This window comes from Geotrypetes seraphini, chromosome 1 (genome assembly GCF_902459505.1).
Source record: "Geotrypetes seraphini chromosome 1, aGeoSer1.1, whole genome shotgun sequence".
NCBI lineage: Eukaryota > Metazoa > Chordata > Amphibia > Gymnophiona > Dermophiidae > Geotrypetes > Geotrypetes seraphini.
The window spans coordinates 284,839,553-284,867,129 of record NC_047084.1 but is presented as its reverse complement, the minus strand read 5'-3'; the positions used below and the strand labels follow the sequence as shown (position 1 = coordinate 284,867,129).

The following is a 27,577-nucleotide window of genomic DNA, read 5'->3' as shown; positions in this document are numbered from 1 at the left end:
CCTGAAGGCCTGCTGCCCCGCACCACCCCGAAGGACCGCTCGCCCCTCCCCACTCCAAAGGACCTCTCATCCCCCTGGCCTCCCCGCACCATTTACCGTAGAGAAGCACCCTGCAGCAAGATCACGATGCCAGCGATCTTTATGATTCTTCGGTGCCGTTTCCTCCGCCGCGGTCCCGCCCCTCCTCTGACATCAGAGGACGGGCGGGACCACGGCAGAGGAAACAACACCGAAGCAGTGCAAAGATCGCTAGCATCGCGATCTTGCTGCAGGCTGCTTCTCTACGGTAAATGGTGTGGGGAGGCCGGGGGGGGAGGGGGAACCGGATGCCGAGGGATGGGTGAACCGGATGCCAATGACTTCAAGGCCGGGAGCACCCCCTCAGGGCTTGCACCTGGGGCGGACCTTCCTCCCCCCCCGCCTTCCCCTTGGTACACCACTGAGGTGGAGGACTCCCGCTCAGATGTTTTAGAAATAAAAGTGATGGAAAATGTTACCAAGATTTCTGACTACTAGGATCAGCTTTGCCACTTAGTGGGATAAGTATCCTGCCTAAAGCAGCATATATGGAGGGATGGTGATATAACTCTATTGCCTATCCCTTCTGACAAGCTTTGCATCCAGAGGAGGAGGAGGGGGAACATGGTGGGGCTGGGCTCAATGACATGTACCTTGCTGAGTCTCGGCCCACTCAGAGGTAGGGTATTGGTAGCAGCAGTGGCACAAGAATTGTAGGGGTAAGAGAAGAGGATAGGGATGAGATGTTGTCTAACTAAGGGAGTAGAAGGAAGTGGTTGGCTCAAGTCTTGCCTAAGGCATCAGATGCCACTGGGCTGTTGCTGTAACCCATTTTGGTGCATTATGTTTGCCTCATCTCTAGATTAACAGTGTTGTAGCTGCTTAAGATGGCTTTCTAAAGAAGATAAAATGGTAGATATTTAAAGGTTGATTGGTAAAATGTTTGCATGCAATGGCATTGCTAAATCTATGACTGGAAGATACAGTTAGTTGCTGCATAAATGTTCTTTGAAGCTTTAAAAATATGACCGTGTGATGATAATGAAGCTTATGAAAAAGAGAGAGAGAGCTAGCTCATACCTTCTACAATTTTGAGGATTCAAATTTTTAACCAAGCAAGAGGAGTTTATTCCCAGCAACAGTGGTTGAGGGCTACTCTTTGAACAAGAATGAGTTGTTTTGGGTTGGCTGGTTATTGCAAATTGTGAATGTTATAACCTGCTTGAGAGGGTTTTATTTTTATTTTTTAGTGACGCAATATAAAGTTCTTATAAACTACACTGAACTGGTTTAGAAAAATATAATGGAGCCAGAATATTTTATATTGCTACTTGGGCTAGGGCAGGGGTAGGCAATTCCGGTCCTCAAGATCAGATCAGGTTTTCAGGATCTCCACAATAAATATGCATGAGATAGATTTGCATCTCAAGGAGGCAGTGCATGCAAATCCATCTCATACATATTCACGGTGGAGATCCTGAAAACCTGACCTGGCTCTGGCTCTCAAGGACCGGAATTGCCTACCCCTGGGCTAGGGTATAGAATGTGCTCTGACACCAGTGAATGCCTAACAAACTGATTTGCATTATGAAAATATAAAAATCAGTCATGCAGAAAGAGGTTGTTTTGGACTGGAAATTGAGGATTTTAATATCCCCTCAAGGGTGCTAAAATGCTCTGGGGTTGGGATGGAGAGAATGGTGAGTGGAGAATGATGATCTTTCATCCTAAAGGAAACAGTCGTGTATATATATATACTATATCTTCTCTTTTTATTTATTTTTTTTTCTTTCCTTTTAAGGAGCTAGAAGTTGGATAAATTTGGACATCTGAAGTGAATGTTTAGAAGAAACCTCAACAGATGTTTTGAAGATGAATGTGTCAAGAGAACAAGCAAGGGGCAATTTCTGCCAGATATTAAGCCCCAACAGCACAGGTAATGCATTTGGTTTTCCTGTTAGTCCTAAACAGATGAGTGGTAGAGAAGAGCATTTCTATATACCAAAGAAGTGGAACATGCAGACTTGATAGTTTTTATTCTTTTGCAGTGTTTTAAACTTGGATTTAATTTTGATGCAATATCATGGTTACATTTCCTCCTGGCAGTGGTGGGAGATCAGATAATGTTACGATGGCAAACATACTTTTAGTTCTGTTTTGAGTTGCATCAAACAGGTGCAGTGGGGCTACACAGAGAGGTCATGTTTCCCCATCTTGTTCTGGTGTGGAACATTCTTTCAGAGCTGCTGGAAAATAACTTTTGGGCACACACTTGTGTACTGTACAACTTATTGCAGGTCAATATTAAATGGACTTGTGTTCAATAGTAGCAAATGAACATAAGTCCACTATATTCAGATGCTATACTGCAGGGATCTCAAAGTCCCTCCTTGAGGGCCGCAATCCAGTCGGGTTTTCAGGATTTCCCCAATGAATATGCATTGAAAGCAGTGCATGCACATAGATCTCATGCATATTCATTGGGGAAATCCTGAAAACCCAACTGGATTGTGGCCCTCAAGGAGGGACTTTGAGACCCCTACTATACTGGCATTTAGGAGGAGGTTGAACACTGGGGAGTTTTGGCTAACAGGACCTGGGGATACCTGTCAACCATGCTGCTCCACCCTGCAACACCGTTCTCTCTTTGGTTGCATGGGTCTGGGGATTCCCATAACCTTCAGCTAACAATTATATATCAACACATTCAATTAGAAGTTGTACACAACTGTGGTATTAGAATGAAGGACTTAGAGCAGGGGTGTCAAAGTCCCTCCTCGAGGGCTGCAATCCAGTCGGGTTTTCAGGATTTCCCCAATGAATATGCATGAGATCTGTTAGCATACAATGAAAGCAGTGCATGCAAATTGATCTCATGCATATTCATTGGGGAAATCCTGAAAACCCAACTGGATTGTGGCTCTCGAGGAGGGACTTTGACACCCCTGACTTAGAGGAAAAAGCCTCAGAACCCTGTCGGGGAGCAAACTCTCTTCACAACTGGAAAGAGTAATTACTTCCCGTCGGGGAGCAAACTCTCCTCGAAACTGGAAAGGATAATTACTTCCTGTTGGGGAATTTATAAATTAATAAAATATATTTTAAATTATAAGAGACTATTACGAGCTTGGAGGGGTTTTTTTGCCCATGAAGTAATTACCCTTTCCATTTGTGAGGAGAGTTTGCTCCCTGATGGGGTTCTGAGACTTTTTTCCTCAAAGTCCTTCATTCTAATACCATAATGGTGTTCAGCTTCTAATTAAATGTGTTGATTCCCATAGCCTTCCCTGGTCCATTTGACAATTTCTTTTTTGGTTGACAGGGCCCTGGTATAGCAATTTTTTCTACCCCCCAAGGGCCCCACTTGGCAGTTCCCAGCACTATTACTCGGCCTTATGCTCATGAAATTAAGTTTTAAGATTCTAAATAATATAGAAGAATTTTTATGCAATGTAGATTTATAATTTAAAAAAACAAAACAAAAGTTTTCTGAAATAAGGCTATTATTTCAATATGTAACAGTGTGAATAATATATATTGGTACTTTTCTTACAGATATGCAAATTGTTTGTTAATTATAAATCTAAATTGCATAAACTCTCTTATGTATTACTTGTGTTTATGTGTGTAGGAATAGAGAATATGATGAAGGTGATTTAGGTTTATAGCTGGGTAGATGAGAGTGCATACTTAATAGGTAAGATTTGAGAAGCCTGATTTTTTAATTTTTTTTTTGTGTGTGTGATAAGAGAGATGTATGTATGATAACTGACTGATGGCATGTACATTTTTCTTTAATTGTAGAATTGCATAATGTGAGTACATATGCATTGCCACTCATGAAAAGCAAGAAAAATGCTGATACAGATAAACCTGAACCATTATATGGCGAATCCCCTTTCTTCAGACAACACAGAAAAAGTCTGTTATACTTGGGGCCTTCTTCCAACTCCATTCATGACTGAAGGACCCTCCTTTCCAACTGAGCAAGACTTGGTGTCCTCCAACTTGACCAACTTCACGGACTGTGGAGAGGAGATCCTGCTTTATGGAGATGTTGAAAAAATTGTCATTGGGATAGTGTTGTCCATCATCACTTTAATGACCATTGCTGGTAATGGCTTGGTGATCATTTCCGTCTGCATTGTAAAGAAACTCAGGCAGCCATCCAATTATCTGGTTGTCTCCCTGGCGGCAGCTGACCTGTCGGTAGCACTTGCTGTGATGCCCTTTGTAATTATCACAGACCTGGTTGGGGGAAAATGGCTCTTTGGAAAGGTATTTTGCAATGTGTTTATTGCCATGGATGTGATGTGTTGCACAGCTTCAATCATGACTTTGTGTGTCATCAGTGTGGACAGGTAAGAACCCTTAATCTCTTGGATATTTTGAACGAATGTGAAATTATGCAAATCTGTGAGGACCCATTTGCCACCACTGAGTCTTTAAATCTTTACAAGGGCAATTTTGACACCCACAGGGATCTTGCTGTCCTTTGGGCAACAAGTACCTGTGAAACTGCAAGCTCGTTTTCAAAGGGAAATTCCTCATGGAGCTTCCCTTTGAAAATGTGGGTACAAAAATGACCTGCCTGCTTTAAGCCAGCATGGGAGCAGATGCAAGGCATACATATGAAATTTTATGCAGCATTTTATTGTCTGCTAAATCTCTGTACTTTCATTCCCTTGATCGTACCTCACTGCTTTGAATGCAGATAATAGAGGTGTGGGGAGCTAGGAACATGCATGCACACTTTCAGTCATGAAAATGCATTACGAGACTGGAGGAGTGGCCTGCTGGTTAAAGCTGCTACCTCAGCCCCCTGAGGTAGTAGGTTTGATCCTAGCACTGCGTCTTGTGACCCTGGGCAAGTCGCTTAAATCTCCATTGCCCCAGATACTATAGTTAGATTGTGAGCCCCCAGAACAGATCGGGAAAGTACTTAATAGTACCTGATTACTATTCAATGTATTGTAAATCGCTTTGGGTGAATCTCTTCATGAAAACGCTTAAATTCAATGACAAGTTACTTATTCCTCATACTCCAGTTAGAATTCTCAGATCATCTTCCCAAAACCTACTTTCTGTGCCTACTCCTAAGACATTTGGCACTTGCCACTCAACCTGCTTCGCTGTTACTGTTCCCCTCATCTGGAACTCTTTGCTCCATACATTAGGGAGGAAGCAAGTTTAGATAAATTTTAAATGTTTAAAATGTTTAAAATTTAAAATTTAAAATGTTTTTTATATAGAGATGCCTTTGAACAATGATTTAAGTCCTTTCATTCCCAGATTCTTCCTCCGAAATTGATTAAGGCAGCCTGAGCGAAACCCTTCCACTCCTACTGTTTTATCCTTTCTCGTTCTCTCTTCTTTACTGTACTTTATTGTAGTTCATCCCTAGTCCTTATGTACCATGTTAGTCCGTTTTGTCAGTACAGTATAATCTCGTTATAACGGACTTCAAGGGACCTGGAAAAATGGTCCGTTATATCCAGAGTCCATTATATCCAGAGTTGCATTTTTTTAAAACTTTATTTAGGTCAACTTGAAACAACGTTCAATCAATGAACAACGGTCACTGCACAACCATATCAGCAACATCAAGAACAAAACTCAGCAAAACATTGATATGGCACGAAATGATTGCAAAACCAGAACACTTAAAGATGTCGTACTGTACTGGAAAGAAAAATACTCTGTCATCTTCTTCTGGGCTGTATTCTGATACTATATCACCGGTATATAGTATCTGATACTATATCACCGGTATATATCATGCGCCTTGTAGGCAGAGCCTACATGTGCTTTATAGCCAAAGAAAATTACAGCTAAAAGTGGCTCTTGGGACCAAAATAGTTGTCCGTTATATCCGAAAGTCCGTTATATGCGAGTCTGCTATATCCGATGATTTTCTGTGTGTTTATAATGGCGCTCAGCTGGGACCAGAGGACCTCGTTCCCTTTAGGCGAAGTTCCATTATAAGCAAGTCCATTTTAACGAGATTATACTGTATCTTTGTCATCATGTAATTTTGTTGATATGTATCCCCTGATTTTATAATATTTTGTATAATCACTTAGTATTACAATAGGCGATATATCAAATTACCATTAAACTTGAAACTTGAAATAAATCCCAATAAATAGATACGCTGATAGTGACGAAGAAGTGCATGCTACAGATCTTAACACTTCATCGTAAGATGTGATACAATATACTAAGGTATTGACTAATACCACTAATTTCAGAGCATTGTCCAGCACCTTTGGACTCCGGAGGCAGACATATTGCTGAAACATAATTTGTGTCGAGTCCCATGTTTGTACCCGTTCTACTCCACTCAGGATTTTGTAGACTTCAATTATATCTCCCTTCAGCCATCTCTTTTCCAAGCTGAAGAGCCCTAAAGACTAAAACAGTTAGGGCTCTTCAGTTGGAAAAGAGACAGCTGAGGGGAGATATGATTGAAGTCTACAAAATCCTGAATAGAGTAGAACACGTACATTGGATTGATTTTTCACTCTGTAAAAAATTAGAAAAACTAGGGGACACTCAATGAAGTTACAGAGAAATACTTTTAAAACCAATAGGAGGAAATTTTTTTCACTCAGAGAATAGTTAAGTTCTGGAACATGTTGCCAGAGGTTGTGGTAAGAGCGGATAGCATAGCTGGTTTTTAAGAAAGGTTTGGACAAGTTCCTGGAGGAAAAGTCCATAGTCTGTTATTGAGAAAGACATGGGGGAAGCCACTGCTTGCCCTGGATCGGTAGCATGGAATGTTGCTACTCCATGGGTTTTGGCCAGGTACTAGTGACCTGGATTGGCCACCGTGAGAACAGGCTACTGGGCTTGATGGACCATTTGTCTGACCCATTAAGGCTATTCTTATGTTCTTAGATAATAATAATAATAATAACTTTATTTTTCTATACCGCCATAGTCAGGCAAGTTCTAGGTGGTTCACATTGTAAGAAGGCTGGACAGTCAGCGAATGATAAGGAACCTAAAATAGAAAAGTTACATAAACAAGGTACATACTAATTTAAGTTCCATGGGTAAAGGATACATGAAAATTGGAGCTTCCTGGGAGATTGAATAGCGTTTACGGGGGGTTTGTTTTAGTTTAAGGGTGGTCTGTTTTAGTCAATGAATTTGTCGAATAGGGCGGTTTTTATTGCTTTTCGGAATGCATTGTAAGTCAGTTTGGATTCATTTATGCAGTTTCGCAACCAGACTTGTCTATTCGCTTGGAACATGAAGGTTCTATCCTGGAAGGATTTGTATCTGCAGCCTGAGATCTTTGGATAGGCAAAGATGTTTTTGTTTCTGGTAGTTCGTGTGGGGTTGTGAAGAACGAAGTGAGTTTGCAGGTAGGAAGGTGCTAGTCCCCAGACTTGTTTGAAACAGATACATGCAAATTTGAATAGTATTCGCGCTTCTATTGGTAACCAGTGTAGTTTTTTGTAGTAGGGGCTGATGTGGTCTTTTTTTCTCAGTCTGAAGATTAAGCGAACAGTTTGCTTGCTATTAAAGTGTGGTTCCTTTTGAAGACTAGGCTCACTCTACTCCTTCTTTGGATTTGTTGCAGAGTGGATTTTCTCTGTTTGGTCCACTGAAAACATGCCCAGGCCAATACCCTCTTGCTATTTGTATGCACTTGAGGTCTAATGTGTGCATACCCCAGACTTCATAAAATGGAACCTTAAACTTTAAGCAGGATAAACATTTATGTGACAGATTATGCATGTATTAAACCTGAAAGGGCCAAAATGGTTTCAGGTTTTAGGGAAAGGAAACCCCCGAAACTGGATTTCTCCATAAGCTGTCATAAGTTGGACTAATATGCAAATTTATACATAGAATACTTGAGTACGTGGGCAGGAAAAGATGCAGGTCTCCTGAATGGCTCTCCTCTTTATGTGGTTAGAAGATATAACGACCAGAGGAGCAATTGGAACCTAAAATATCTCTGCGTTTGGCTTAAAACCCAAACCTACATCTATCAGAATAAAGCATCAAGCTCAACATGCATGCAAAAAACAAAGCTTACCTATATATAAAAAACAAAGCTTAATATATATATATATATATATATATATATATATATAAAACAAAGCTTAATATATATATATGTATATATATTAAGCTTTGTTTTATATATAGGTATAGGTTTTATATATATACTAGCTGATGACCCGGCATTGCACGGGTATTTAATTATAGCAATAACACAGTAAATGGATTGAAATAAAGATACTTTATAGTGGTGAATGAAATTATTTTTTTACAGCTTTATAAAAAGTACAATAATCAAATTATAATGTGAAATATTTGACAAAATGAATACAATACAACTAACACAAAACTTGATTATAAACAACAATTTTAGTTTCACCTCCAGGAGCAAGAACATATAAATTCTTGGGTGAACCCACCCTTGATCAAGCAACATAGAGTTGTCCATGGGAAAAACAGGGGGATCTTAAATCCACTCCACAGTATGTAATAGTCTGTCCCTGTGATTTGTTGATTGTGATAGAGAATGCAAGTCTCACTGGAATTTGCAATCTCTTAAACTGAAAAGGAAGATCTGTTGGAATAAGTGGCATCCAAAAGTTTCAGTATTGATTTAAACAACTCAATATGTGGAAACTCAGGTTGAAAAGAAACTCCATGTAGTTTGTTCCCGGTTCAGAATGGAACCTGTGTTCCTAGTTCAGGATATGTGAGTACTCATGTAATGTAATAACATTATGAACTGGGGTGCATGAAGGAAACAGTTACAAACACAGTTAGAACATACAAACTCAAATGTGGTCTATGATTTATAAGATGACTAGTTCGGCAACATTATATCAGTCCTTTTACTTTTTGATTTATCGAGCTTTTTGGACACCAAGTAAACTTTCAAAATTACAAAAAGAACAGATGAATGGGTTATGTTGGTCCTGCAAACTCTCCATAGGGACGTTAAAACATATGATTTATGATTGTCCCCTATTACATAGTTATTGGTGTTTGGTGTGGTCACAAATTTGTTCTTTCTTAGAAATTAAGGAACAATTATCATATTCGATATTACTTATAAGCTTAACTAGTTCACATATGCTAATACCTCTTGATAAAGTTCCATTACTTCAATTTCTACTCTTAGTTGCACTATGCATTGTATTCACTAACTGGAAAGACTTTTCCAATGTATCACACACTGAATGGTGGAACACTGTATGTCTCTACGCCAAGTACGAAAGAGTAGCAGCTACCCGGAGGGGATCCCTATTTAGATTTGAAAAAATGTGGGCATCATTACTTACATTTACGGAATATAGGATGTGAGTTGTGTGCTGCTGTGGCCCCTGTGGACCTAACGAACTTAACAATTATAAAGAGCTTAATGTTTACATTGTTGATAATGACAATACTGCTGTAACCACTGCGATGCTATGATTGTACTGTTGATATGTTGTTTATTACTCCTCAACCTAGCCTATGAGCTAAGATATACATCATTATACGTTGAATTATATTGACCATTCACCTTCACGTCTGACCAGTACTTTTAGTTCTGGTTTTGTTGGTTGTTCCTGTTACTTCATTTTTTTTTTTATGAAGTGCATTGTGGCATGAATGCTATTACATATGCTTTCTGTCATCACTGTCAAAGTTACTGTCATTCGTGCCTATGGATGTACATTTTAAAATACTAATAAAGATGATTGAACTTAAAAAAAGAACATACAAACTCTATATGTATGGTGTCCGTGGTAGAATAGAAACGATGTCCCTAGTGGTTATAGTGTCATAGAAAGTGTTTTATAGTTGGAATTACAGTGTGAATGGCAGCTTTTTACATTTTTTCCATTAACATGAATGGGTGAAATCTGATTTTCTGTTTGTAGCTCCGCCCACATGTGCAGGTGGGCAGCGAGACCCCCAGAACTTATCACCCCAGGTAGTGAAGGATCTGCATACCAAGTTTTGTTCAAATCGGTCAAGCCGGTTTTGAATTACAGTGAGAATGGCAGGTTTTTACATTTTTTCCATTGACATGAATGGGTGAAATAAGATTTTCTGTTTGTAGCTCCGCCCATGTGTGCAGGTGGGCCGCGAGACCCCCAGAACATATCACCCCAGGTAGTGAGGGATCTGCATATCAAGTTTCGTTCAAATCGGTCAAGCCGTTTTTGAATTACTGTGAGAATGGCAGCTTTTTACATTTTTTCCATTGACATGAATGGGTGAAATGTGAATTTCTGTTTGTAGCTCCGCCCACGTGTGTAGGTGGGCAGCGAGACCCCCAGAACATATCACCCCAGGTAGTGAGGGATCTGCATACCAAGTTTTGTTCAAATCGATCAAGCCGGTTTTGAATTACTGTGAGAATGGCAGGTTTTTACATTTTTTCCATTGACATGAATGGGTGAAATCTGATTTTCTGTTTGTAGCTCCGCCCACGTGTGCAGGTGGGCCGCGAGACCCCCAGAACATATCACCCCAGGTAGTGAGGGATCTGCATATCAAGTTACGTTCAAATCGGGCAAGTCGTTTTTGAATTACTGTGAGAATGGCAGCTTTTTACATTTTTTCCATTGACATGAATGGGTGAAATGTGAATTTCTGTTTGTAGCTCCGCCCACGTGTGCAGGTGGGCTGCGAGACCCCCAGAACATATCACCCCAGGTAGTGAGGGATCTGCATACCAAGTTTCGTTCAAATCGGGCAAGCCGTTTTTGCGTGATCGCGGCACATACACACACACATACATACACACATACATACCTCCGATTTTATATATATATATATATAGATTAAGCTTTGTTTTTTATATATATATATATATTTTTTTTTTGTGGGGGTGGTGTGTGTGGAAGAATTTCCTCCAATATTTTGATCTATAATGGATTCATTTCTTTCGTGGACTGAAACATGCTTAGACTAGTACCTACGAAGTGCTGTGTTTTGAGCTGGATCTGATGCTTTCTTGTGATACATGGCAGCATTTCACATTACTCACCATTATCATCCTTTTGTCCATTTCAGTTATACATCCTATATAAATACAAAAGTGATAATAAGGTACAATATTTTCTTCTATGCTGCTTTGGCACATTGTGATGTATTGATGCAGTTACTATGGTTATAAATGGTTACCATGATACAGTATTATCATAGAGATGCTTCTAATAATCAGGATAGCGGCTATAATTTGAGAAACAGATCAAGAGGCATTATCCATTGAAAATGCAGATTCTGTAGTATTCAGTTATGACCTTTTTTGTCTTGGCAGTCATTCAAATTGGCAAATGCCATGTTTTTCTCCTGCTTGTGTCATGGTGATTTGTCTGGACTCTTATTTCCATTCTCTCTGCTACTGAAAAATAACGTTTTGAAAATAAGATTCTTGGGGAGCGGGGTGTCCTGTTCTTTCAGTGGCTGGCAGGTTAAGTGAAAGAGAAGGACTTCTCTAGCTTTATTTTCCTAACTTAGGCATACTCTTACTGGGTCAGACCAATGGTCCATCTACTGTGTTTCTCCGAAAATAAGACAGGGTCTTATATTAATTTGTGCTCCAAAAAAATGCACTGGGGTTTATTTTCGGGGAATGTCTTATTTTCGGGGAAACACGGTATCTACCCTTGACACTTGCCATGTTATAACCTATCGCTCCCATCCCTTTGAGCACCTGAACACTACCGGCCCTCCCACCGTGTTATACCTATCCCTCCTTCCCATCCCTTTGTGCACCGGAACACCACCAACATCACTGATGACATCATCAGTGTGAATGCCCCGGCAGAGTGAATGCCCCGGTAGGGAAGGCTGCGAAGCAGCTCGTTAAGAGTGCTGCCACCAGTTTTGAGGCTTCGGAGGTATGTAAGGCAGTCGGTGGTGTTCTGGTGCACAAAGATGATGGGAGGGGTCTTGACTAGGGCTTATTTTCAGGGGAGATCTTATTTTTGGGGAAACATGGTAGCACAGTATTCTGTTTCCAACAGTGGCCAATCCAGGTCACAAGTACCTTGCAGAAACCCAAATAGTAACAACATTCCATGCTGTCCAGTATATCACAAAATTATTCATTCTGAATAATTCTGATGGCTTTCATCTATATACTACTGTAGAGTCTTACTTATCTAATCTATTTGAGTCCTGCTATACTTAAAAAGGTTCAAGGCGACTTACATTATAAGGAATTACAGAATGTTTGTAACATTATAGCTTGAGGATAGGAGAGTTATGAATGGAGTAAAAGGAAAGGGAGAACAGAGGTTCTATGACTGCATTAAGGGGGGGGTAGTCTGCCCCAGGCACCATCATGGTGGGGGTGTCGGCATTCCTCCTCCTCTCTGTCCCCTTCCCTTCCCCCGTAACCTCTAGTGGTTCATGGCCATGAGTAACAACTTCAATGCGCTCTTTGCGACTACATCAGCTCCTTCTGATGTTACTTCCGGGCGTCGTGCATAGGAAGTGATGTCAGAGGGAGAGCCGACGCGGTCACCAGAAGTATGTTGAAGTTGTTGGCGTAGTGGTGAACAACTAGTACTACGGGGAGGGGAATGGGCACACATGTGGCAGGGGGGTCAGGGAAAGGAGCAGGGGGCGGAGATGAGGGAGGGAGGGGCGCCTCTCACCCAGTGGTGATCAACTAGTGGTACGGGGGAAGGGAAGGGGGGCATACATGTGGCAGGGGGTCGGGGGAAGGAGCAGGGGGCGGAGATGAGGGAGGAAGGGGCGCCTCTCACCCGGTGGTGAACAACTAGTGGTACATGGGAAGGGAAGGGGGCACGCATGTGGCAGGGAGGGTCAGGGGAAGGAGCAGGGGGCGGAGATGAGGGAGGGAGGAGGGAGGGGTGCCTCTCACCCTCACTTTGCCACTGTATGACTATACTTATGAAAAGTTAGAATTAGACATGCAGTGTAATACATTCTGTATTTCAAAGAATTTACAGCATAGATTTAGCCTCCCATTTTCTATTTATTTCATAGTCCAAGAAAAGGGTTCAAGTCTTTAGAAATTGAATTATTCACTGGCTAAGTAATCAAGAAGATGCTGGTTCAAATGCAACAAACTACATCTTTTCATTTGCTGGAGATATACCATTTCAATCTATATATATAAAATCGGAGGTATGTATGTGTGTATGTATGTGTGTGTGTATATGCCGCGATAACGCAAAAACGGCTTGACCGATTTGAACAAAACTTGGTATGCTGATCCCTCACTACCTGGGATGATATGTTCTGGGGGTCTCGCGGCCCACCTGCACACGTGGGCGGAGCTACAAACAGAAAATCAGATTTCACCCATTCATGTCAATGGAAAAAATGTAAAAAGCTGCCATTCTCACAGTAATTCAAAAACGGCTTGCCCGATTTGAACGAAACTTGGTATGCAGATCCCTCACTACCTGGGGTGATATGTTCTGGGGGTCTCGCGGCCCACCTGCACACATGGGCGGAGCTACAAACAGAAATTCACATTTCACCCATTCATGTCAATGGAAAAAATGTAAAAAGCTGCCATTCTCACAGTAATTCAAAAACGGCTTGCCCGATTTGAACGAAACTTGGTATGCAGATCCCTCACTACCTGGGGTGATATGTTCTGGGGGTCTCGCGGCCCACCTGCACACATGGGCGGAGCTACAAACAGAAATTCACATTTCACCCATTCATGTCAATGGAAAAAATGTAAAAAGCTGCCATTCTCACAGTAATTCAAAAACGGCTTGACCGATTTGAACGAAACTTGGTATGCAGATCCCTCACTACCTGGGGTGATATGTTCTGGGGGTCTCGCGGCCCACCTGCACACGTGGGCGGAGCTACAAACATAATATCGGATTTCACCCATTCATGTCAATGGAAAAAATGTAAAAAGCTGCCATTCTCACAGTAATTCAAAAACGACTTGCCCAATTTGAACGTAACTTGGTATGCAGATCCCTCACTACCTGGGGTGATATGTTCTGGGGGTCTCGCGGCCCACCTGCACATGTGGGCGGAGCTACAAACAGAAAATCTTATTTCACCCATTCATGTCAATGGAAAAAATGTAGAAACCTGCCATTCTCACTGTAATTCAAAACCGGCTTGACCGATTTGAACAAAACTTGGTATGCAGATCCCTCACTACCTGGAGTGATATCTTCTGGGGGTCTCGCTGCCCACCTGCACATGTGGGCGGAGCTACAAACAGAAAATCAGATTTCACCCATTCATGTCAATGGAAAAAATGTAAAAAGCTGCCATTCACACTGTAATTCCAACTATAAAATACTTTCTATGACACTATAACCACTAGGGACATCGTTTCTATTCTACCACGGACACCATACATTTAGAGTTTGTATGTTCTAACTGTGTTTGTAACTGTTTCCTTCATGCACCCCAGTTCATAATGTTATTACATTACATGAGTACTCACATATGCTGAACTAGGAACACAGGTTCCATTCTGAACCGGGAACAAACTACATGGAGTTTCTTTTCAACCTGAGTTTCCACATATTGAGTTGTTTAAATCAATACTGAAACTTTTGGATGCCACTTATTCCAACAGATCTTCCTTTTCAGTTTAAGAGATTGCAAATTCCAGTGAGACTTGCATTCTCTATCACAATCAACAAATCACAGGGACAGACTATTACATACTGTGGAGTGGATTTAAGATCCCCCTGTTTTTCCCATGGACAACTCTATGTTGCTTGCTCAAGGGTGGGTTCACCCAAGAATTTATATGTTCTTGCTCCTGGAGGTGAAATTAAAATTGTTGTTTATAATCAAGTTTTGTGTTAGTTGTATTGTATTCATTTTGTCAAATATTTCACATTATAATTTGATTATTGTACTTTTTATAAAGCTGTAAAAAAATAATTTCATTCACCACTATAAAGTATCTTTATTTCAATCCATTTACTGTGTTATTGCTATAATTAAATACCCGTGCAACGCCGGGTCATCAGCTAGTTAACAATATAATTCAACTTATAAATGGAACCGAATTGATATTGTTGCCTCGTTTCTCAAATAAACGTGCACCAAGACGTTTTCTTAGATTGTGACACATTTATTAATAAAGAGATGAAAGCCAGTAAAATCTATAGTTGCTATAGTTAAGATTTGTTTTATTAGAACTTAAGGAATAGGGGATGATACTTGATATACTGTCTTTCTGTGGCTATTATCAAAACCATTTACATACAGTGGTGCCTCGCATAACGGACGCCTCGCACAGCGAACGCTGCGCATAACGAACTTTTTGTCTTGCTCCCTATAATGAACTTCGTTTCACACAACGAAGTCGCCCGAGGGGCCCGGGGGGGGGGCGGAACTACTCTCGCCGCTTCCTAATGTGAGCCGGGAACAGCAGCACCCTCCTGTCTGAATGCAGTGTTCCATCATCTCCCTCCACCTTACCTTAGATGCCGAGTTTTCCGGCTTTCTTTTTCGGCCAGCCACACACTTTCAAAGAGCAGCACATGCGCGCATGCTCTGTTGTTCAATCTTCTCCTCTGACGCAACCGGAAACCGGAAGTTGCAGGAGAAGAGAACATTGATCAACTCCAGCAGCTGCGCGTGCACAGCTTTTTGAAAGCGTGCGGCTGGGTGAAAAAGAAAGCTGGCAAACTCTGCATATAAGGTGAGGTGGAGGGAGGGAAATGTAGGGCTGCAGAACGAATTATTTTGTTTTACATGTATTCTTATGGGAAAACGCGTTTCACACAACGAACGTTTCACATAACAAACTTGCTCCTGGAACGGATTAAGTTCGTTGTGTGAGGCACCACTGTATTATACACAGGTACTTATTTTGGGCACTAACCACTTGACTACTCCTCCACTTAAAATATACGTTAGTCAGACTTCATTTTCTTAAGCAATTACTATAAGTTTATAGCATACGCACTATATTAGTGATAGTTTAAACTTTCCCTTTTTTTTTTTTTAAACAGGTATCTTGGAATAACTCGACCTTTAACATATCCTGCAAGACAAAATGGAAAATTAATGGCAAAGATGGTATTTATAGTTTGGCTTTTGTCTGCTTCAATAACTCTTCCTCCATTATTTGGCTGGGCTCAAAACGTCACAGTTGACTGGATGTGCCTCATCAGCCAAGACTTTGGCTATACAGTCTACTCAACTGCAGTTGCCTTCTACATCCCAATGACGGTCATGCTCGTTATGTACCACAGGATCTTCAAAGCTGCCAAGATCAGTGCCGAGAAACACAAATTCATAAACATCCCCAGGTTGTGTGAGCAAGAGGGGATCTATTGTATGGAGGAAAAAATCAGAGCTCAGCACAGCTCCAAGAAAAGCAAAGCGGCGGAGGAATGTGCAACACTGTCCAAGCTGTTGCGGCAAGATCGAAAGAATATTTCTATCTTTAAAAGAGAGCAGAAAGCAGCCCGGACTCTTGGCATTATTGTTGGAGGCTTTACGTTTTGCTGGCTGCCCTTCTTTTTGTTGTCCACTGCCCGGCCTTTCATTTGTGGCATCGAGTGCAGCTGTATGCCTTTGAGACTCGAGAGGACTTTCCTATGGCTTGGATATACAAACTCTCTCATAAATCCCCTCATCTATGCCTTCTTTAATCGAGATTTAAGGACGACTTTTTGGAACCTCCTGAGATGCAAATACAGGAACATTAATAGGAGGTTATCTGCTGCAAGCATGCATGAGGCACTGAAAGTTCCAGAAAGACATGAGTGCATCTTGTAAATGCTTAGAAAATCATAATCTTTAAACAGGCATGCATCCAGTGCCTATGACATGGGACACTGATTTATGGTGAATGAAGTAAAATATTACTATAGTTCATTTATAAAACATCTTTTCATCTAAATAAGATCCCCATATGCTGAAGGATTACTAGCAATTCAGAAATTTTGCATGCAGAATTTATTAGGGCAGCCTGAGACCATATTTGAAATGAACTGCATCACACTTCCCAGAAGGGAAATAATGATAAAATAAACTGTCAATTCAACTATCAATAAGATAATTAATATTATATATTAGCACTGCTATTACAATAAATGTTTAGAATGAGGAGCAAGATAAAATGATCTTTCCAAAGTCACCGACAGTAACAGTAGCAGAGCTTGAACTGAAGTCGGAGACAGCACCTCTCCCTGCTCCTAGTCCCCCATTCAAGCTGTTTCCAAACTCATTACCAAGATTTGAAATTCTGAACGTGCACCGACAATTGCCTTCCCAAATACTGGGATTTTTAAAAAAAGGATCCTATTCATCACTGGAGAAATATATAAATGAAATCAAAGTTTAAAAACCTAACAGATATTGATATTCACGTAAATGAATGATACCCAACATCCAGGAATGATGAGCTAGGCATAATTCTCTGCTATGTCGGCTTCTAGTCAACAGATGTCCTCAATTCCATGTAGAGTGATGACTTCCAATTGCTTTAATGCTTACAAAATACATACTTGGCACCATTCTGGAAAGATTTAATGGAATTAACCAAGACCTTGTTCTTATAATAATGCACTGATCCGCCATAAAATGCATTTTTGCATTTAAAAAAAATGAATAAAATGAATACTGTAAATCAATGCCCTTGCCTATTAACTAATTATTTTTTGTTTTGTTTTGTTTTTTTACTTATGTTCAACTATTTTTGAGTTCATGTTTTGCTTAGCAGGTATGTTCACTATTGGGCTTGAATCTCATGTGCAAAGCCTGTGCTAATTGGTGTAAATTCCTACTCTCTGCCCCCCCCCCCCCCCCAGAACTGCTTCGGCACTAAAAAAAATAAATTTTATTTTTTAGCACGTGGATAGCCCCAGATAATAACAAAAGGAATTGACCCTGAAATATCCACAGAGAAGAAAATCCAGAGAAAACCAAAAAAGCTCTGTGGAGTGACGATGTTCCAAAATGGACTTTATTTGAAAGTGTCAAAGTTCCAAAGGTACACTGAAATCATCCACATAAAATAAATGCATCCACATAAGGCTTTTATGTGGATAACCTATTTTTATGTGGATGCATTTATTTTATGTGGATGATTTCAGTGTACCTTTGGAACTTTGACACTTTCAAATAAAGTCCATTTTGGAACATCGTCACTCCACAGAGCTTTTTTGCTTAGCCCCAGATAATTCCTCGGTGCACTCCACAGTAAGCCATTTTTTTGGTGCAGTATGCACACATTAGTGCTTACTAGAGAATGACACGGGGACAAATTTGTCTCCTTGGGTTCTCAATATCCCCATCCTGTCCCCGTGAGCTCTGTCCCTGTCCCATTCCTGCAAGCTCTGCTTTAACTGCACATGCCTCAAACACTTATGATTTTAAAGTGTTCGATGCTTGTGCAGATGAGGACAAAGCTTGCAGGAATGGGACAGGGACGGGGTTCGAGACAAATTTGTCCCTGCAAAATTCTCTAGTTGGTACTGCAGCTTGTAAAAGGGCCTCTTAGTGGCATAGCTGATATAGGTTCTGTACTGCACCTTCATAACAGTCTTGAAAAGCCTCATTGAAGCACACTTAGTACTGTTCCCAGAGTCTATAAAATCGAATGAAATGGTATTATAGAAGTAAAAACAAGATAGATTGATATATTTTCTAGAGTATACAGTATATTATAGCTTGTTCACAGTCAAGTGATGTGTTTCCATACTTTGTCCAAAGTGATTGATAGGCACTAAAATATAACTCGGTTTTTGAAAAGGAGAATATGCTGCCCATAATAGCTTTAGTGCAGTAGGTATTATTGCCAAATGTATTAATTATGATACGATGATGTATGCTTCGATAATAAACAGTGTATCATTTTTAAAAAACTCTTGTTGCTTCTTGCCTCCACCGGATTTGAAGGCTCTCATTTTTAACATTATCCAGACTCTGAATTTTAATCTATATATATAAAATCGGAGGTATGTATGTGTGTATGTATGTATGTGCCGCGATCACGCAAAAACGGCTTGACCGATTTGAACGAAACTTGGTATGCAGATCCCTCACTACCTGGGGTGATATGTTCTGGGGGTCTCGCGGCCCACCTGCACACGTGGGCGGAGCTACAAACAGAAAATCAGATTTCACCCATTCATGTCAATGGAAAAAATGTAAAAAGCTGCCATTCTCACAGTAATTCAAAAACGGCTTGACCGATTTGAACGAAACTTGGTATGCAGATCCCTCACTACCTGGGGTGATATGTTCTGGGGGTCTCGCGACCCACCTGCACATGTGGGCGGAGCTACAAACAGAAATTCACATTTCACCCATTCATGTCAATGGAAAAAATGTAAAAAGCTGCCATTCTCACAGTAATTCAAAAACGGCTTGACCGATTTGAACGAAACTTGGTATGCAGATCCCTCACTACCTGGGGTGATATGTTCTGGGGGTCTCGCGACCCACCTGCACACGTGGGCGGAGCTACAAACATAATATTGGATTTCACCCATTCATGTCAATGGAAAAAATGTAAAAAGCTGCCATTCTCACAGTAATTCAAAAACGACTTGCCCGATTTGAACGTAACTTGGTATGCAGATCCCTCACTACCTGGGGTGATATGTTCTGGGGGTCTCGCGGCCCACCTGCACACGTGGGCGGAGCTACAAACAGAAAATCTTATTTCACCCATTCATGTCAATGGAAAAAATGTAAAAACCTGCCATTCTCACTGTAATTCAAAACCGGCTTGACCGATTTGAACAAAACTTGGTATGCAGATCCCTCACTACCTGGGGTGATATGTTCTGGGGGTCTCGCTGCCCACCTGCACACGTGGGCGGAGCTACAAACAGAAAATCAGATTTCACCCATTCATGTCAATGGAAAAAATGTAAAAAGCTGCCATTCACACTGTAATTCCAACTATAAATCACTTTCTATGACACTATAACCACTAGGGACATCGTTTCTATTCTACCACGGACACCATACATATAGAGTTTGTATGTTCTAACTGTGTTTGTAACTGTTTCCTTCATGCACCCCAGTTCATAATGTTATTACATTACATGAGTACTCACATATCCTGAACTAGGAACACAGGTTCCATTCTGAACCGGGAACAAACTACATGGAGTTTCTTTTCAACCTGAGTTTCCACATATTGAGTTGTTTAAATCAATACTGAAACTTTTGGATGCCACTTATTCCAACAGATCTTCCTTTTCAGTTTAAGAGATTGCAAATTCCAGTGAGACTTGCATTCTCTATCACAATCAACAAATCACAGGGACAGACTATTACATACTGTGGAGTGGATTTAAGATCCCCTTGTTTTTCCCATGGACAACTCTATGTTGCTTGATCAAGGGTGGGTTCACCCAAGAATTTATATGTTCTTGCTCCTGGAGGTGAAACTAAAATTGTTGTTTATAATCAAGTTTTGTGTTAGTTGTATTGTATTCATTTTGTCAAATATTTCACATTATAATTTGATTATTGTACTTTTTATAAAGCTGTTAAAAAATAATTTCATTCACCACTATAAAGTATCTTTATTTCAATCCATTTACTGTATTATTGCTATAATTAAATACCCGTGCAACGCCGGGTCATCAGCTAGTATTACAATAAAAGCTGAAGACTCTGTTATATATACTCGATATTGGGAAAAAAAAAAAAAAAATGAAGCTCTGCATTCTTTATTGCAAAATGACTCCTCTATAAGAGACATCATAAAGGATAACAGTTTGTCCTGGCTCCGTTCTGGCTTTCCTGATTTGCCTCTTTGTTCCAGACCATACCAGGCGATGGCTCATAAAGCCACCAAAAAGGGACCCAGTCACCAAAGTACTTGTGCTGCTGTGGCATGCCTTGAGGAATAGGTCCTCCCTGGGTGCCTCTTGAGCCATTCTTATCCTGGCTTCTGCTCCAAACACTCTTTGAAACAGCTGCTGACACTGTCATTCCTTGCTCTAAGCCCAATATGGCCTCTTACTCTCATTGCTCTGTCTTGTAGGAGTTTCCTTTCACAAGATTTAAGCATGCTTTCCTGACCCATGTCTCACTTGTATCCCTCCTGCTGTGACAGTCCTTTCTCCAGACTAGAGAATGACATGGAGACAAATTTGTCCCCGTAGGAACTCAATTTCCCTGTCCCATTCCTGTAAGTTCTGCATTGTTCTTCTATAGTTCTACAGGTCTGTAAAGCCAGAACTAGTAATTTTTAAGAAAGGTCAGATGAGCTGAAAATAATTTTTTAAAAGCCTATTTTCCTCTTGTTCCTCTCCTGTTTGTTTTTTCCCCTATGATATTGTAAACCTTTACTGCCCTTATTTGCCTATTTGTGTCCAGTTTTGTTAATTTGTCTATGTCTATTTTCCTTGTTTGTCTTTATTGATTTTAATCATTGCCCATTGTTTTTATTTTTTGTAAACTGTTCTGATTTAACTTTTTTTTGTTAAAAATTGCAGTATATCAAATAAAATAATTAACTATAACCACCTCTCTCGCTAGATAGCTGCTTCTTCCAACAGACCTAAAAAGTTGTTCCAAATACTAGAGTCTGTGTACCATGATGGGCCATTCCCTACTCATCTTTAAGCATAGAAGCTCCTTCCCTGGACTATTTTAAGGATTATTTGATCACCAAAATTGTTATCTCCCTGACAATCCTAAATATCTACCTCTTTGGCATTGCCTTGTTCCTCCTTCATCTTGGGCTCTTGTTTCTAACTCTTTGTGGTTGGTATTTCGTCCCTTATCTCAGTTTTGACAAAACAAGCTTATATCTGTAATGTAAACTTTGTCTTCCATTATAGATCCCTGGCATGCTTCTCTCAATTTGAGATTTCTTTCCATTATCATTCCTAGACTTCTGCCTCCATTTCAGGCAGGCCTATCTCATGGTTTGGTCCCATCACTTTGGAAGCACACTGATTCTTCCTCTGTTATAGAAGCCTAATCTAGATTTATCTGCTCTACTGATTTATTATCCTATTTCTAACCTTCCTTTTCATAGGTACTCAAATTAGTGCTGTCTCATCATACCTTTTTTTTTTATACAAGTGTTTGGTTCTTCACTCAAGGCTGGTTAATTTCTGACCTGGCCATAGCATTCATGCCATGAATGGAGTTAGGTCAGCTGTTGATCAATGTAATTCAGTCATGCTAGTCTGAATCTCTTTAGCTTTTGATCTGGTAGATCATTCCATTCAAGAGCTTGGCCTATGCTATGCTCATCTGTTTTGTCCTGGCTCCCATACTATCTACCATTCTTTTCAGGCTTTCACACTGGATTCCACTCTCTTGGTTTCTCACTATATGAATTGTGGGGTTCCATAAAATTCCTTGCTTTCTTCTAGTCTAAAAAGTTCCTGGCTTTACTCCCCCTGCGGAGTCAATTTCTGGTCTGCAGCCCCTACTGTTATTCTGATAACATATAAATTATTTTCAGTATTGGCCCCTTCTCTACCAACAGTACACTGCTACAGTCCAGTTTTAGGAAGACCAATAGGTGGTAATTTGCTTTCTCAGTTCCATGAAATGTGAGGCTATTCATTTTCCCTCTCTACAACTGCCACACACCCTATCTGGTAGTAAATACATTTGCTTTGACACCGTTTGTTCTTGGGGTTACATCAGATTCCACTTCCTCCTTCAAGCCCCAGATTGATAACATAGTTTGTCTACAATGTTTCATTGAATTAGGTTCATTAAAATCATATTGCTACTCTTTGGGTTTTGGCCAGGTACTAGTGACCTGGATTAGCTACTGTGAAAATGAGCTACTGGACTTGATGTACCTTTGGTCTGACCCAATAAGGCTATTCTTACGTTCTTATATACATCTGTGGTTCAGTTACGCACTGATCCTCTCATTCATCATCTCGTGTCTGGACTATTGCAATGCCCTCTATAATGGGTTTCTGTTAATTTCACTTAAACACCTCCAACTTGTCCAGTCCACTCTATAATGCAAACACCAGTGGCATACCAAGGGCAGGACAGTGAAAGCAGTCAATCCTGGGAGTGCAACCCCCCAGGCAATAAGAATGCAACCCATCAATCTCATCTATACCAATCCCCTGCTCCTGTCCAACACATCTCTCTCCCTCCCTTCTCCCTGTGGATTGAGTCCCCCCCCTTTCTTCTCAATATTCTCTTAAATGCCCCGCCCCCTATCTACGTTTAAACATAGCTTTCTCCTTTCTAGAGTCAGCCAGTAGAGAATGACATGGGGACACAGCATGTTCCCACCCTGTCCGCACAGGCCCTGTCCCCATTTGCCCAAGCCTTGAACACTTATGATTTTCTATTTAAATATTTCTATTAAAGTATAAAAAGGGACAATATTCTGTACAACTATTTTGATCTGGTTTTGGTGCAACCTTCCCAAAGATTCAGTTGCCTATGTTTTTACATCATCTGGGAAGGTAATTGGATTATCTTTCAGACATGGGGGTAGAAGAGAACCTAAACTGCGGAGTGGATTTACAAGAAAATAAATGTCTATTAAATTTTGGAAATGCTCCTTGATGCCAGCGATGATGAATGAATCTGTTGAAGTAACAGCAAGATGCTTTAGCAGCTGGGCACATGATGAAAGGACATGATGGAGGGTGGGAGTCTGATCAGCGGCCAAGACTGCTGTTGCCACACCAAAAGGCAGACAAGACACAAATGATGTCATGTAACAGTAGTTCATTTAAATCCAAAAGCAGCTTCTGCAGTTTGAATTCAGTTGCTAATTGTCTTAAAATGTGTTAATTTTATACATATCGATACTAGTCTCAAGTTTTTAGAGAATGACATGGGGACAAAGTTTGTTCCTGTCCCCCCCCCCATGGACTCTGTCCTTATCCCTGCCCCCACAGTTAACTGCAGGTACTTATCCCTGTGTCATTCTGTAGCAGTATTAAGAACATAAGAATTGCCACTGCTGGGTCAGACCAGAGGTCCATTGTGCCCAGCAGTCTGCTCACGCAGCGGCCCATTGCTCTAAATGAGTCCAGCCTCACCTGTGTATGTTGCAGTTTAGCAGGAACTTGTCCAACTTTGTCTTGAATCCCTGGAGGGTGTTTTCCCGTATAACAGATTCAGGAAGAGTGTTCCAGTTTTCTACTACTCTCTGGGTGAAGAAGAACTTTCTTACACTTGTACGGAATCTATCCCCTTTCAACTTTAGAGAGTGCCCTCTCGATCTCCCTACCTTGGAGAGGGTGAACAATCTGTCTTTATCTGCTAAGTCTATTCCCTTCAGTATTTTGAATGTTTTGATCATGTCCCCTCTCAGTCTCCTCTTTTCAAGGGAGAAGAGGCCCAGTTTCTCCAATCTCTTCATGTAGGATTACCAGATGTCCGGGAAAACCTGGTCTTGTCCTCTTTTTTGAGGACTGTCCAAGTGCTCAGATGGACTTTCCAAACCCCGGCAGTTTGTCCAGGTTTTGGAAAGCCCCAACAACCTCCGGCCATAGCTGGAGGGCCTCTGAGCATGCATGGATGATGTCATACACATGCTCCTGGCCCTCCAGATGCAGCTGGAATTCATCGGGGAAGATGAGAGGAAGCTTTGTGGGAGCGGAACTTGGCAGAACAGGGCGGGGCCATGGATCTGGAGTTTTGCGGCCTAAAATATGGTAACTCTAGATTCGTGTAACACTACCTTCACTGTTCCTTGAGCTTTTCCTTTTCCATGTCCCGCCTCCTGTTTCTACAGGGGCTGAATGCAGCAAAAGGAAGGCTCCAGAAACAGCACAGGTAGCGTTATATGAATCACTAATATGTTGGCTGCCTTTAGAAGGGAGAAAGCTATGTTTAAAAGTATACTAGGAAGTCTGAGAGAGAGGGAGCTGCTTGGATTATGAGTAGGGGAGAATGAAAGATTGGCGAGGTGGCACAAGAGAGTGTTTAAAAAATAAATAAATAAAAGTCCACTCTGGGTGTTGAATATGCTAGGAACATCATTGCTCCCTGCTATTGAAATTGGAGCACTGTTTCCCAATCCCTGCCTACAGAAAATACTGTACAAGGTTTTCATTCTGGTCTGCCATGCACTCCTCACAAAAACTTTCTCCTACCTGCCATCTTTTCTGGCCACACAATTTATTTATAGTTTTACACAATATAGTAACAAGAGAATATCTTGCTAAAAAATATGGAAGGTAGATATACAAAGTTAATTTATTTCAAAGTTATAGAGGAAATTTATTTGAAAATGTAGTACCCCCAAATTAAATTCCAACAAATAGGGGGGGGGGAAGATTAACACTCATTTCAAAGGAAAAAAACATCAAAGAACCCCCCCCCAGAATTCTAATCATCAAAACTTTAAATTACAGGGCTGCTAATACTCTAGAACAATGTACTTTTTGACACCTATGGACCGGCGGAAATGAATTATTTTGTGGACCGGCGATTAACTGGGCTAAGTCATGGGCCAGACCCCACTCATCTCCGCCCAATCTCTGACCCAGACCCCGCCCCCGTAATAGTACTAATTGTAACACCATTTTTCCATTCATTTTTCATATATATACACACACACACACACACACAATATAATCTTATTAACAACACATAATGGTTAACCTTAAAATTAAACTATACAAAGCACATTGTATGCTTCTCAACATTCATTCCTACCAGAAAACAGATAACACCATGCAAATAAGGGACCAAAAACTAAAAGTACTAATATATACAAACAAACCCTAAGATGCAAGATTGCATGCAGTACGTTCCCAGAGAAAAAGAAACAAATGCATTTATTCCTGAATAGTCCAAAATATAGACAGCAGATGTAAATTCTCAAAATTAACACAATTCAATCACTAAATTCAAAAATAAAATCATTCTCCCTACCTTTGTTGTCTCCCTCCAGACATGCTGTGCCTTAACTTCTGGCCTGCTCCCACCTGGCCGTTTTATGCCACCCCCGGTGTTATCTTCAGGCCGGCTCCCTTTTCCTCAGTGCTGCAGCACAGAAAGCTGTGTGCAGTGGCCTCCTGCGTGTCCCGCACCTCATCTGGAAGCCTTCCCTCTGACACTGCAACGTCAGAGAGAAGGCTTCTGGTTCAGGCGCAGGACACGCATAGGAGCCGCTGCCCGCAGCTTTGTGCACTGCAGCAGTGAGGAAGAGGGAGCCGGCCCAAAGATAACGCCGCATCGATCGCACTGCGGACCAATGGCTGAAGAACACTGTCTTGGGCCCGAAGCACATGCCGGCGCTGTGGGCCGGCAGGAAATTTTTGTGGACCGACACCAGTCTGCAGACCAGCAGTTGAAGAACACTACTCTAGAACACAGCATATCAATTAACTTGGATGCTTCTAGTGGTAACTTATAAAATATAAAGAAAACCAATTGAGAGGCATTTATTTATTTATTTTTTTTAGTTCAAAGAGTTTTATTGATTTTATAAAAGATGAAATACAAAGCCACTAATATGTGTGCTCCAACAAGGAACACAGTATAACAATGTCATTAACAAATGTGAAGTGTATCCACAGTGAAATAATAATCACAAATGATTGAATGCATCAGAGATAAAATAGAAAGTTGAGAAGACAGAAGTTCAAGAAAAGGAAATAAAACACATTAAGTGATAAGTTCTAACAATGTACCAAAGTGATCAGCTTAATTGATCCAAGCCTAAAATAAAGAAATTGACATATACAATATGAAATGAAACATGGTTCAACTGGAAAGGTGCCTGAAATTAGACGACAAAGGGTGAGGCAAAATACAGAGTATACTAATAAGTACAGAAGTCAAGAATCTGATTTACAATATTCAAGCAAGGGAGACCAAATTTTTGCATAAGAGGACATGGAATTATTGCATTCAGCAAAGTGACATTCATATTTCACAAGAAGACATATTGAGTTCCACCATTGATTGACATGTAGTTTAGTGGTATCTTTCCAATTGTGGAGGATAGTGGAGAGAGCAGTAAGTAGAAGTATAATTAACAAATGTTCATGAGTAATGGATAAAGGGGAAGAGAGTATCGAAGAGCCATGAAACAGTAAGTCAAAGGAAAACGCATCAGTAATTTGCAAGATACGGGCAATTGTAGACCACACATTCGACCAGAAAGCTGAGACATGTGTACAAGAGTAGAGCATATGAAGCAAGGAGCCATCAGAGGATTTACAGGTCCAGCAACAACCGTCATATGACTGGTTTATTTTAGCTGATTTAGCAGGGGTCCAAAAGGCCCTATAGTACAGGAATATAGCTGTTTGTACATGTGAGGCTGATCAAAGTGACTTCAATAATTTAGGCCACATGAGTAGCCACGAATGTTCGGTGAATGATGTATTTAAAGAGGCGCCCCATTTAGCTATGGTATCATGGGGAGGTGCAGTGGTGTGAGATTGGATATATTTATACCACTTGGATGTCTGACCTTTCATAGTAGAATAGGAAAGAAATAGGTTAGGTAAGTTAGGAGGATCAGCAAGAGAGGCGGGAGATGGAAAGGCAGATTTGAGGCTATGATGAAGCTGAATCCAGAGGAAGTATTGAGATTGAGGGATGTGGTATTTGACCATGAGATCGGAAAAAGAGAGCCATTGGTCATTCTGGATAAGATGGTGAATATCCCAAATTC

The 27,577-nt window shown here is 40.7% G+C and overlaps 1 protein-coding gene across 3 annotated transcripts in view; it reads left to right on the top strand.

The window, feature by feature from the left end:
• LOC117364170 (5-hydroxytryptamine receptor 7-like) overlaps window positions 1-17,868 on the top strand; it is a 44,688-nt gene extending 26,820 nt beyond the window's left edge. For all 3 annotated transcript variants that reach the window (XM_033953107.1, XM_033953127.1, XM_033953117.1), the window contains exons 2-4: window positions 1,820-1,954; window positions 3,823-4,379; window positions 15,978-17,868. In XM_033953107.1, the coding sequence (XP_033808998.1) occupies window positions 3,874-4,379; window positions 15,978-16,749 (1,278 nt within the window). In that variant the 5' untranslated portion in view covers window positions 1,820-1,954; window positions 3,823-3,873 and the 3' untranslated portion in view covers window positions 16,750-17,868. The remainder of the gene's footprint in view (window positions 1-1,819; window positions 1,955-3,822; window positions 4,380-15,977) is intronic.
• The last annotated feature ends 9,709 nt before the right edge of the window (window positions 17,869-27,577 follow it).